A 14,012-nucleotide genomic window follows, 5' to 3' on the forward strand; every position below is an offset into this window, starting at 1 on the left:
TTCACCTATCATCAATCAATCAAAACAATCAAAGCTATGCCCCAAATCATGAGATTGTGTTTCTTTCATAATATATGACAATTATAGCATAAAATCTCATAAAAGTGCATGAATTCATCCATGGTTGATTGAATCAAAAGAAACATGGAAATCTACCCAATTGGCTTACTTATGGCTTAAGAAAGTGCATAAAATCAATTGAAAACAAAAGAAAAAGGCTAGTGAAACTAGGCTAAGATGACTTGTCATCATGCGTATGCATAGGTGTGTGCGTACGTACACTTCCCAGAACCTTCAGCTCCAGGCGTTGTTGCACAATAACGCTGGTTGAAGTGGGCGTTGCCAACGCCCATAAATTGCTTCCAGGAATGCTTTGGGTGTCATTGTGAGGTAACGCCCCTTTAACTGGACGTTACCAACGCCCATATATTTTTTCTAGAGTTGTTTTCCTGTGCGTATGCATAGATTTGTGCGTAAGCACACTCCTTGAGTCTTCAGTACTTGTGCGTACGCACATCTCTCAAAACTTCCAGCCTCCTGTTGGCTTGCTCTACTCCAAGTGCTCTGCATGCTTTTCTCATTTCCTATCAAATATTAAACATAATGTATCAAAGTAATATACAGGATGACTTAACATACTAAGTGTAATAATAATGCTCATAATCACACTTCACTTAGTGTTATCTATTACATCATATTCACCTTGTATATTCATGAAATAGCTATAATTTCAACTCATGCTTGATGACTCATTACATGCAGAGATATTTCATGCAATCACTTGTTTATTTACTAAAATTACATAAAAACAAACTAAAATAACAACTAAAAACTATTAATGATGCACATGCATCATATATATGCATATAAGCCACATTTTCATTTTTTTTGTTCCCTTAATGGCTTCTGCCAATTTCTTTTCCTTTCTTCTCTTAATGGCTTGGGCCAATGAGAATGGTACCAAGGTAATGGTAATAATTAATGGTAATTTAGTAGCTAGGTGTCAAGTTCTGGAGCTGCTGAGTCAGTGGTTCAAATTATAAATATCTTAAACGAATAATTATGAAAACTGATATATTAAAACACAAGTAATAATATATATAGGGTTAAATATATATGAGTTACTAATAGAAATGACATTAGTAACTTAAGGATGAAAGATATTTAATGAAGTATTAGCAACTCTAAACTCATCAGGAAATATCGATAATTACTTATATCGGCAAATATCGGACTTGATAATAATAATAATAATAATATTAATATCTAGGCTCTATCATAATTATAGTGTAAAACCTGAAAAATTAGTAAATAATTAGCTAATAAATTAATTATCACTAAAAAAATTAGAAAATGAATTTTACAGTTTAAAGAGATAGATCTAATTAAAATAAGAATTTTGACACTAATTTTAAAGAATTTGTCCCAAGATTGGGCCGAACGGAACAAACCGGACAAACCGAGCCCATATTGGGACCATGACCCAACCCAATCCATTGAAAACATAAAGAGCTTCAGCCTCCTTGCTCCAAATCACTAGGATTCACGCTGCTATGGGGAAGAACAAAGGGGAGAACCACAAACCCTTGATAACAAATTTCAATTCTTAATAACTTTTGATCCGTAGCTCCGATTGATGAGCCGTCAGCGGCCACGTGTTTGTCTTGGAATTCTCTACAAAAACCCAGTAAGTAATTTGGTAAGGAGCTTTCATTTTCAGTTTCAAATTTTCTCCCTCCAATTTTGAAATTCAATGTGTGGGTGTTGAGATTTTTGATCCTTTGATGTTATAGGCTTGAACTAACTTGAGAAAATTATTGGGTTTTGCTCTATTGATACTTGAAAAAGATAAAGACCCCTAAACACATGTGAAATCTGTGATTAAATAGAATCTATATTAATTTAGTGATGATTATTTGTATTAGATTGAGTTGTGGGTTATTTTGGGGCATGTTAGTAGTCATTGGTGGTGTTGGAGACTTGACGTTGTATTTTGGAGAGCTGGGGATCCATTTGGTGTGACTTTGAAAGCTTGGGTCTTTGCGGAACGGTGCTAATCATGTTGTTTCGGGTTTATCGGGGAATCGGCTAAGGTATGGTTTCGGTTTCTCGTAACAAAAATGTAATGTCTTGTGAAAACATAGGCTAGATAACCATAAGATAGGTTGAAGCATGTATGTATGATTAGTGGTTAGTGACCTTAAAGTAAATATTGAGTATCTTGAACTTGGGTGAGGAATGATGGTATTCATGATTTGTGTTGCATGATTTTGATTGTTGGGATTGGAAGATGTGAATGTTGAGAACTAACCTTGAGTGTGTATTAAACAATGGTAATTATGATGTTATGATAATGATATTGATGGTGATATATATTGTACTTGGATATGATAATGGTGATGTATTTTGTAGTATATTGTGTTAAATTTAATGTGGATGGGCTAAGTGGTTGTCAGGTATGAGAAAGTTGATGGTTTGTAAAATTGGTGTATTGAGTAATGTTGGTGCTTGAGTTGATGTGGTTTGGTAAGTTTAAAATGGGATGGAATTGAAGTGTTGTGAAAATTTAGGTTTAGAAATCTTGTGAAAATTTTGTGAAAAGTTAGTTTTTGGCCGAATTTTGGCAAGCCATATCTCGGCTTCCAGACCCCCAAATTATTTCAAACTTATTTCATATGAAAATTAAATCCGTGAAGTTTACGCCGTTCAAAAAACGGATAAAAAATATTTTAAAGCGAGAAAGTTATGTGCGTCGGAAGTTCGGTATGTAAAGATGAAATTCTGCAGACTTAACCACTTTTGACTGTTCTGCATACGCGAAGGGTCATCTCTATCTGGCACGGATGCGTACGCGTAGCCCTTGTTTTAGCAAACATAAATCTTGTATTTTAAAATGTAATTTTGGACCTCTAAACCTCTATTTTCACTTTTTTAGCCCCTAAACCTTAGTTGTATGTTGAGTTGTGAGTAGAAGGTAGGGAGGAGTAGTAACTTGGAGATGAAGAAAGTTTGAAAGGTGGTGAATTAGGAGTGAGAAGCGTGTAAATGTGATATGTATATAATGAATCTGGTCTTAGTGAATGATCTTGAATGATTATGAATGGATATGAATGAATAAGGTATAATGAATTTGAAAACAAAATTGTTTGAATTTGACTTGGCAAGGTTCGTGGTGGTTTACCGCTTGCTCAGTGTCGAGAAGTATGTGAGGTTCATGGTGGTGTACCACCCACATATTTTTAAAAGTGAATTCTTTGTGGGGTTCGTTGTGGTTTACCACCCACATGTGTGTGTTGTTTTTCTAATTGAAGATCTTGCGAGGTTCGTGGTGGTGTACCACTCACAATGGTGGGGTTTGTGGTGGTGTATCGCGTACCAGGTGAGGTTCGTGGAGTGGTGGTGTACTGCCTACTGATTTTCAAGAGGACGATATCCGGGTTAGCTACCGAATGTGTCGGGTTCTGGCAAAGTAACCGACACATGAGCTCACGGCCAGTAGGAAAGGCATGCATCATATGCATTTATGTGACTTGTTTGGTTTTGCACTACTTAGGTTTGCTTACTTGAATATCTATGCTTATTTGCTATATTTGCTATATTTTCATATCTACTTGTGCTTGTCTTGTCTGCTTTGTTTGTTTGTTTGTGCATCGGTGTTTCGGAGGATTGGAGAAAGGGATTATGAGCTTAGGGGTTAAGTTAGGATTTGAGATGGAACCAAGAAGCCTTAGATACCTCACCCTGTTTATGGTTTAAAATGTTAGTTTTAAGTTTGAATCTATTGTCAGAAGTTCTAGGATTGCTTTTGGCTTTTCCGGGACCTTATATGTTAGTTATGTGGGCACCGTTACTATGCTGAGAACCTCTAGTTCTCATCCCATATATATTTTGTGGTTTTCAGATGCAAGACATGAGGCACCTCGCTGAGGCATACTGGAAGCTTCTGATAGCGGAGATCCTTGTATTTTGGGGCTTTATTTTGGATATATGTATATATGTAGATACTTTTATCTCTACTGCTTATGTATTTGATGTATTAACTTCCTCTTAGAGATTATTTTGGAGAAATAGGTTCTGCAACTCTGTATTTTGGGTTCTCTTATATATATGTTATATACTTATATGCTCAAGCCGGTTTATCTTCACGAGCTGGGTCTTGATCTTGATATTTGTACCTTGGAACTCTCTTTCAGTTATATCTATATTAGCTTCTCTTATATTTTCTGTTTATCATTTATGTGTCGTGAGTGTTGTGCTTTTCGTTTTACCCTTTTTTTATTTTTATTTTAACAAGAAAAGGCTCATAGTTATAAATCTTTTTCACTATATTATGTATATAAATTTTACTTTTAGAAGTCGTAGCGCCTCACCACCTCTGTTTTACATCCTATGTGTAAAGCTCTGTGTGGTAGGGTTTTATATTATGGTATCAGAGCGGTTCGTTCCTGTAGGTTCGTTCCTGTAGAGCCTGAGGGACAGATTGACTATGCTTCTGAGCATACTCTAAGTTGTGTTTATGTGTTATTTAGGATATCTAATTGATAAATATAGCATAAGGTTCATGAGTTTGCATTTGGAATTTCGAAGCACTAGACTTGTGATATTGAGACTGATCACCTTGATATCACTTGTTTGGTGTGAACAGGACCAGAGGGCGACTCGTGGACGCGGTCGCGATCAAGGGGAAAATAGGAATCAAAATGAGGAACACGAGACGAATGCGAACAACCCCACAAACTTCATGGCTGCCTTGGAGAATATGGCTACGACTATGCAGGCCACAACTGCTGCCTTAGGAAATCAAGCTAATAATGGAAATGGCAAAAACGAGAATGATGGGCCGATGACATTAGCCACTTTTCTGAAGGTGCATCCCCCGACCTTCAGAGGGACCACAAACCCTACTGAAGCTGATAACTGGCTCCAAGCAATGGAGCGGGCTTTACAAACTCAGCAGGTTTCTGAGGAACAATGGGTGGAGTTCGCAGCCTACCAATTACTTGATGAAGCCCAATACTGGTGGTAGGGAACATGACATATTCTACAACCAGACGGTTTTTCCTTACCGCTGGATGGTTTGTACGGGCTACCAACGTACCACGTATCATTGGATTGTTTCAAATGTTCAAATCAAATTTTTACAACATGCTTTATGTCAATAAATCTTCATGACTCAATGCATCCTTTCTTTTAGAAGTTGTGTCAGGGTGCTATCTCGGATTTATTCCTAAACGACGGTTTGATCATTCTCTAAACTCCACTCCTAACACACATGAATCTGTCCCTTCTGCGGTGAGCTTGACCTTGTTATGATATGAACAAATGATCCATGAATTTTGAAAATTTGTTGAAAGTGTAGTGTTCTCCTTCGTAACCTTACTAGGTTTGATCACCCTGCAATACATCCTTCTGCTTTCTAGTAAATATCATTGTGTTGTTTGATCACTTTTAAACTTAAAATTCTTTTCGAAATCAACTCAAACTTAGTTAATACCTTGTACAATTCCTTGATATAATCATCATGACACTAGTTCCTTAAAGCAAGAATTCGGGACGCGGGAGATGAGGAGTGTAAGTATGCGAAATCAAGAGGAATTTGGAGCCTTAGTTCTTACTGACTGTATTGCCCGGGATTAAGTTGACGCGCTAAGATACATCGTGTATATAGACACCTGAATACGAAAGAAAGCCTTTGAACCTCAAGAAGAAGATCAACCTTAAAGCTAGCATTCGTGATACTTGAACCTAGCAAACCATTCGAAAACACTACAAAGTATTGTCGAAGGACTCTGGGGGCATGTGGAGGAAACGTCGTTGTGTGGTGATGAACACTCTCAGCAGAAAGTCTTCGAGTATTGTATGAAGGATGATTAAAGAGAAGTAAATGTTAAGTAAGTTTGTAGTCTAAAGTAGGGCGTTGAGGTAATAGCTGGAGGTATTAGATCGAATCGATTGCGAATTTCAAAAAATTGTAAGGCCGAGAGAGTTTGGAAGCACAGTAAAAGGATAAGGAACTACAAGGATGTTAAAGTCTGGTAAAAAAAAGGGAATCAAGAAGAGATCGAGGGAGACAAAGAAGAAAGCTTGAAGGAATGAGGGAACGGATTCAGAAGTATAAGAAAAGATTAGTATGCCGAATGCCGGAAATGGAGACGTAAACCATTATCTGGAGCAATCAAGAGCGGATTTCGATTCATCCAAAAATTACTAAGATGTATCACAATTTTAATAAGGTATGTTTGAGTGGTCCGAAATGATGAATGACATGGCAGCGCGTGTGACTGAATATCTGGCATGTTTGAAGATGAGGAGTAAGTATTCTAAGTCCCAAGTTGAAAGCCGAGACAACGAAGAAAAGATTATGCGAATTCGAGTTGAGATTATAATTGCGCAAAGCCAATAGACAAGTTATGCGAATAAGAAATGAGAGGGCCTAGATAGTTTAATGGAGGAAGTTACACATTCCTAAAAGTTACTTTAACATACTAGAATCGATGAGCAATCAAACTAAAGAATTAAAACCAAGATGTACTAAACCGTTTGAAGTATTAAGGCAGATTAGGGACCAGTGAGGTATCAAACACCTTTTCTGCTGTATCTCTTCAACGTGCACAATATACCCATATTCCAAAATGCCGGCAGTATACCTCTGAGGTAAACCACGATTTACGGTCTGAGTTAGTTTAAAATCAAGACGGGGATTTGACGTATTGAGTAGTTTCGATTGAGGTTGGCAATACCAGCGTTAAGTGACTAGGTAGAAGAGTGTTGTTGTTAATAAAGGCTGCTTGGAATCAGGCTGAGATTGTTGAGCACACTTGTGAATTCGAATCCAAGATGAGAAATAACTACCCTCACCTATTTTCGGATAACTGAATCTGAATTTTGGGGACAAAATTCCTATTTAGGTAGGTAGGATGTAAAACTTGCAAAATTAGTAAATAATTAGTCAATAAATTAATTATTAATAAAAAATTAGAAAATAAAATTTTACAATTTAAAGAGATAGAGCTAATTAAAACAAGAATTTTGACACAAATTTTAAAAAATTTGGCCCAAGATTAGACCGAACGGGCCGAACCAGATGAACCGGATCCATATTGGGCCCATGGCCCAACCCAATCCATTAAAAACATAAAGAGCTTCAGCCTCCTTGCTCCAAATCACTAGGATTCATGCTGCTATGGGAAGAATAAGGGGGAGAGCCACAAACCCTTGATAACAAATTTCAATTCTTAATAACTTTTTATCTAGAACTCCGATTGACGAGCCGTCAGTGACCATATGTTCATCTTAGAATTCTCTACAAATTCCAGTAAATAATTTGGCAAGGAGCTTTCATTTTCAGTTTCTAATTTCCTCCTTCCAATTTCAAAAATTCAATGTGTGGGTGTTGAGATTTTTGATCCTTTGATGTTATAGGCTTGAACTAACTTGAGGAAATCATTGGGTTTTGCTCCATTGATGATTGAGAAAGGTAAGAACCCCCCAAACCCTTGTGAAATCTGTGATTAAGTTGAAGCTATATTGATTTAGTGATGATTATTTGTATTAGATTGAGTTGTGGGTTGTTTTGGGGCATGTTAGTGGTCATTGGTGGTGTTGGAGACTTGACGTTGTAATTTGGGGAGCTGGGGATCCATTTGGTGTGACTTTGAAAGCTCGGGTCTTTGCGGAACGGTGCTAATCATGGTGTTCTGGGTTTATCGGGGGAATCGGCCAAGGTATGGTTTCGGTTTCTCGTAACTAAAATGTAATGTCTTGTGAAAACATAGGTTAGATAACTATAATATAGGTTGAAGCATGTATGTATGAAGTGGTTAATGACCTTAAAGTAAATGTTGAGTATCTTGAACTTGGGTGAGGAATGATGGTATTCATGATTTGTGTTGTATAATTTTGATTGTTGGGATTGGAAGATGAGAATGTTGAGAACTAACCTTGAGTGTGTGTTGAACAATGATAATTATGATGTTATGATAATAATAATGATATTGATGGTGATGTATATTGGACTTGGTTATGATAATGGTGATGTGTTTTGTAGTATATTGTGTTGAATTGAATGTGGATTGGATAAGTGGTTGTCATTTGGTATGAGAAAGTTGATGGTGTTGATGATGTATATATATAAATATATGTATATGTAAGTTGTTGGTATGGATTATATTGTTGTTGAGAATGAATTATTATATGAAAGTGACTATACTTGTAAAATTGGTGTATTGAGTAATGTTGGGGCTTGAGTTGATGTGGTTTGGTAAGTTTAAAATGGAATGGAATTGAAGTGTTGCGAAAATTTAGGTTTAGAATTCTTGTGAAAATTTTGTGAAAAGTTGATTTTTGGCCGAACTTCGACGAGCCATAACTCGGCTTTCGGACCCGCAAATTGTTTCAAAGTTATTTCATATGAAAATTGAGTCCGTGAAGTTTACGCCGTTTAAAGAACGGATGAAAAATGTTTTTAAAATGAGAAAATTACGCGCGTCGGAAGTTCGGTATGTAAAGCTGAAATTCTGCAGACTTAACCACTTTTGACTGTTCTACATACGCGAAGGGTCATCTCTGTCTGGCACGTATGCGTATGCGTGGCCCCTGTTTCAGCAAACATAAATCTTGTATTTTAAAATGTAATTTTGAATCTCTAAACCTCTATTTTCACTCTTTTATCCCCTAAACCTTAGTTGTATGTTAAGTTGTGAGCAGAAGGTAGGAAGGAGTAGTAACTTGGAGATGAAGAAAGTTTGAGAGGTGGTGAGTTAGGAATGAGAAGTGTGTAAATGTGATATGTATATGATGAATCTCGTCTTAGTGAATGATTTTGAATGATTATGAATGGATATGAATGAACAAGGTATAATGAATTTGAAAAAAAATTGTTTAAGTTTGACCTAGCAAGGTTCGTGGTGGTTTACCGCTTGCCTAGTGTCGACAAGTATGTGGGGTTCGTGGTGGTGTACCGCCCACATATTTTTAAAAGAGGAAGTTATGTGGGGTTCGTGGTGGTGTACCGCCCACATGTTTTTAAAAGTGAATGCTTTGTGGGATTCGTGGTGGTTTACTGCCCATATGTTTTTAAATGGAAATACTTTGTGGAGTTCGTGGGGGTTTACCACCCACATGTGTGTGTTGTTTTTCCAATTGAAGATCTTGCGAAGTTCGTGGTGGTGTACTGCCCACCGATTTTCAAGAGGACGATATTCAGGTTAGCTACCGGATGTGTCGGGTTCTGAAAAAGTAACCGACATGTGAGCTCACAGCCAGTAGAAAAGGCATGCATCATATGCATTTATGTGACTTGTTTGGTTTTGCACTACTTGGGTTTGCTTACTTGAATATATATGCTTATTTTCTATATTCGTCTGTGCATCGGTATTTCGGAGGATTGGAGAAAGGGATGATGAGCTTAGGGGTTAAGTTAGGATTTGAGATGGAACCAAGAAGCCTTAGATACCTCACCCTGTTTATGGTTTAAAATGTTAGTTTTAAGTTTGAATCTATTGTCGGAAGTTCTAGGATTGCCTTTGGCTTTTCCGGGACCTTATATGTTAGTTATGTGGGCACCGTTACCTTGCTGAGAATCTTCGGTTCTCATCCCATACATATTTTGTGGTTTTCAGATACAGGACACGAGGCACCTCTTTGAGGCATACTAGAAGCTTCTAATAGCGGAGATCCTTATCTTTGGGGCTTTATTTTAGATATATGTATATATGTAGATACTTTTATCTCCAATGCTTATGTATTTGATGTATTAACTTCCTCTTAGAGGTTATTTTGGAGAAATATGTTCTATAACTCTGTATTTTGGGCTTATTTTGGGTTCTCTTATATATATGTTATATACTTATGTGCTCAAGCCGATTTATCTTCGCGAGCCGGGTCTTGAGCTTGATATTTGTACCTTGGAACTCTCTTTCGGTTATATCTATATTAGCTTCTCTTATCTTTTCCGTTTATCGCTTACGTATCGTGAGTGTTGCGCTTTTCATTTTACTATTTTTTTTTTATTTTTACTTTAACTTTTTTTCAAAGGCTTCTAGTTATAAATCTTTTTCACTATATTATGTATATAAAATTTACTTTTAGAAGTCGTAGCGCCTCGCCACCTCTGTTTTACATCCTAGGTGTAAAGCTCTGTGTGGTAGGGTGTCACATATAGCATATAAAATAAATTAGTAACATAATAATAAAATTATATTATCATTTATTTTACTTCGAAACTCTGAATAAACTCATCGAAAATAAAACTAATTGCTGAGAATAACATTTTTTGAAAAACATCGTGTTGGCATAAAAATTCGGGTTGTTACACACCACTGTAGGCGCTAATTGTTCTTGTGTGGAATGATTGGGTATAGCTCGTCCTCTTGACAGTTAACTCCGAGCTTCTTGTCTGGGAAGAGATATGCCTTGGTGCAGAAAGAACAAAGAACTGCAAAAGGCACTTCGATTCTTAAATCAGTCAATGTGTGAGTAAAAAATTATCTCCTTGATAAAGCGTCTTACCTCCTTTATATGCGAGTCGAGATATTAACAGTTATGCTTTAGAGATTAATTGTATTAAAGAAGAGTAAATTTTATATCAGGACGTTATGATATACGTTTTGGTGTACGAGACTGAATTATAACTCACGAAGCCGAATTATAATGTACGGAGTAACATTTTGATTGAGTTATAACAACCATATCAATAATAAAATAAGGTTTAATTATTTTATTGGTCCCTATAGTTTCGCAGAATTTTTAATTAGGTCCCTATGCTTTTTTTTCTTTTAATTGTGTCCATGCACTAATATTTTTTTCAATTAAGTCGCTGCAGTAATTGACTTAATTTTATAGGGACCCAACTAAAAAAAATTTGGTGCAGGGGCCCAAATAAAAGAAAAAAAAAGTGTAGCAACCTAATTAAAAAAAAATTTTGGTGCAAGAACTCAATTGAAAGAAAAAAAGTACAAAGACCTAATTAAAAATTTCATGAAACTATAAGAACCAACAGAATAACTAAAGCATAAAATAATTAGCAAAAGTTATAACAGCCATATCAATAATAAAATAATTAGCAAAAGTCTATTATGGACAATTTTGTTGATATTCTTACCTTATTTTATTAATATAAATCGTAATCTTTTTAATTAATTTATTATTATTATTATTATATCAAAAGTTTTTTTTTCTTCTTAAAAAAAAGACAAATAAATCATCTTTTCTAATTAAATGATTTTTTCCTCAAATTATATCCAAACACTTCAAAAATTAATACACATATTTTTTAAATAAAAAAGACAATTCATTATATTATTACGTAAAAAAAGTGTTATATTTTTTTCCCTTTAAAAAATAAAAGATATAAGAGGCTAATACGGGTGTGTATGGCCCGGCGATCCGAAGACCCGGCCCAGTCCCGAACACGTTAGGGACTATTTTGGTGTGATTTCACCGGGTCTAGGGTTGGATAAGGGTTTTAAAAATAGACCCGGTTATTATTTCGGGTCGGGTCCGGGCCATGGTTCAGATCACTCGAAGTCGGCCCGTTAGCCCGGTCATCATATACAATTAATATTGTGTTATTAGTGATGGATGATGGCTATTTTTATGTGAAATTTAAGTATTGTAAACCTTAATATTTTGTGTTATTAGTTATTATAAGACTATAAGTTAATGTTTTATGTTTAAAATGCATAAGATTTTAGACTAATGCATAATATTGTGTTATTTATATTGATTTAAATATTTGGTATTATTAGACAATATTAGTATTGATTATGGTTATACTTTAATTTTAGAGAAGAGTTGGTTCTTGTTATATTTTTCTAAGTGAATTTTACCATGTCAAATAATAGTTGGAGTCTTGTAAATTTGGATATTTTCACATGCTAACTTATAAGAAGGTATCAAGGTAATGTAATGTTAACGACCTGATTTTCACCCGGTTTTTACCTGATATAATCGTGACCCGAAAGTGTATATGTTTCATCGGGTCTAGGGCCAAATTCGGGTCAAATAAATAGACCGGTATATATTTCGGGTCGAGTCTGGATCACATCAAACCCGATTTCACTCGACCCATGCACACCCTAGAAGGCTAATACAATTTAGTGTGTGTTTGGATTGTCAAACTGAAATTTGAATAAAAGTGATTTTATAAAACTGATTTTGGGTAAAAGTAAGTTTGTGTCAACATGATTTATGTTTGGCAACTCTATACCAAAATTGATTTTGATAAAATAAATATTGTTTGGATAATATTAGTTAAAATCACTTTTAGATAGATAATTACTTAAAAGGACATGAAATTAAATTATAATGTTATTTTTTTATACATGTTTATTTTTTTTTCTTATATGTTTTTTATATAGTATATTTTTAATATTCTTATCATATAAATAGAAATAACAAGAATTTTATAAATAATGCAATAATATACATAAAGGATAAAGTTGGTAAAAAAAAATTAAATGTTAAAGGTAGTGACTAAAAGCACGTTAGTGCAGCGGAGAAGTTAGAAATTATTGCTTCTTGTAAACGTAATTTTATGAACAAAATCACTTCTGCGTTTGTAAAAAAAAAATTAGCCAAACAAAAAATTGAAGCTTTCAAAAAGTTTTAACGTACTTTTTTCCTTCAAACATGTTTACCAAACACACCCTTAGTAGTCTTATTTCCGTGTTTGGTAATTGGTATTATTGAGTTTTTGGGGTTAACACTTAGCAGAAGGTACCAGAGTTTGGCACACACTGACGAAGCACAACACAGTGAGACCGAAGCCATCTGCAGCATCCTAAGGTTACCTCTCAATTTCAACGTCTTCTCTGTGACCTTATCCCCAATTTTCGTTTTCAATTAAACTCGGCCTCTTTAGTCTTTGACATTGCCGATTCCGAATCCCAATATTCATTCTGGCTTTATGCTTCTCTGTTAAGTTTCAGATCTGGTTTTGTTACTTGTTACCGTTTCTTCCTTTGATTTTAATTTTGATTTCTTTTTTCCTTTTTGGAATTTGTTAACGAAGAGCCACAAATTTGTATGCTGATTTTTTGTTCTTGATTTTTTTTTTTGGTTATGGAGTTATGTGTAGTTAGAGAATTAGCGCCAATTGCTTGATTAATTAATCATATGAAACACTAATTAGAATGATTTTTTTCACAAATGTGATTTAGGTTGAAGCCTGAAGATGTGAATGTCATAAACAATATCATTTTATTTTACTGTAATGTTCGTGAGCATTGTAGATTTAAACTGCTAAGCAACAACTTGCTTTCTGATTTTGTTATAATTTAGTGTGATTTGTTAGGTTAGAAGATTCTAATTTTTGAATTCTGATATATCGATGGGGTCTATATGATCATGTTTTAGGAATCAATATTAATTAAATTTTTCCTTAATTCAGTGTTCAGTATAAGAGATTCACAGTTCAAATTGTACGTGCTTTCAGTTGGAAAAGAATAAGATATCTATTTTGATGCCCAAAACCATGGTATTGACATGAATTTGTTTTTGCTTCCTGCTACAGATGATTGATGATCAAGATCTGGGTTTCTTTGCCAATTTCCTTGGCATCTTCATCTTTGTACTGGTGATAGCTTACCATTTTGTTATGGCTGATCCAAAGTATGAAGGGAACTAGGGTACTGTGTGGTTGTGATTTTCATGTTGTAGACTTAGCTATTTTTCTAATGGAAGTTAAGTTGATATAGAAATGAACTTCATTTTGAGCATGTGATGTGAGCTTACTGCTATATCTTATCAAAGACTTCATTGACACTACAATTTTTGTTATATATATATCTGAGCTTCCAAGGTTTCTGCAAGTAAGAAACTTTCATAAATCATAAAAAAAGATAATGAAACCGTGGTAGATGAATTTGCTAGATTATGTGCTCCACTGCTACTGAATTTGGTGCAATCATGGCTTGAGCAATATAATATTGATAAACAAATTTAGGGTAAGGCTTTCCCCAGTAATTGGCTTTAGCGATATACTTAAGTTCTGTTTCCTATTTTACTCAAGC

At 35.0% G+C, this 14,012-nt stretch overlaps 1 protein-coding gene across 1 annotated transcript; it reads left to right on the forward strand.

Moving 5' to 3' along the window:
- LOC107628259 (dolichyl-diphosphooligosaccharide--protein glycosyltransferase subunit 4A) lies at window positions 13,514-13,811 on the forward strand. The gene has a single exon (XM_016331021.2). The coding sequence runs from the start codon at window positions 13,514-13,516 to the stop codon at window positions 13,625-13,627; it is 114 nt and encodes a 37-aa protein (XP_016186507.1). The 3' UTR covers window positions 13,628-13,811.

The sequence above is a fragment of the Arachis ipaensis genome, chromosome B02 (assembly GCF_000816755.2).
Source record: "Arachis ipaensis cultivar K30076 chromosome B02, Araip1.1, whole genome shotgun sequence".
Taxonomy (NCBI): domain Eukaryota; kingdom Viridiplantae; phylum Streptophyta; class Magnoliopsida; order Fabales; family Fabaceae; genus Arachis; species Arachis ipaensis.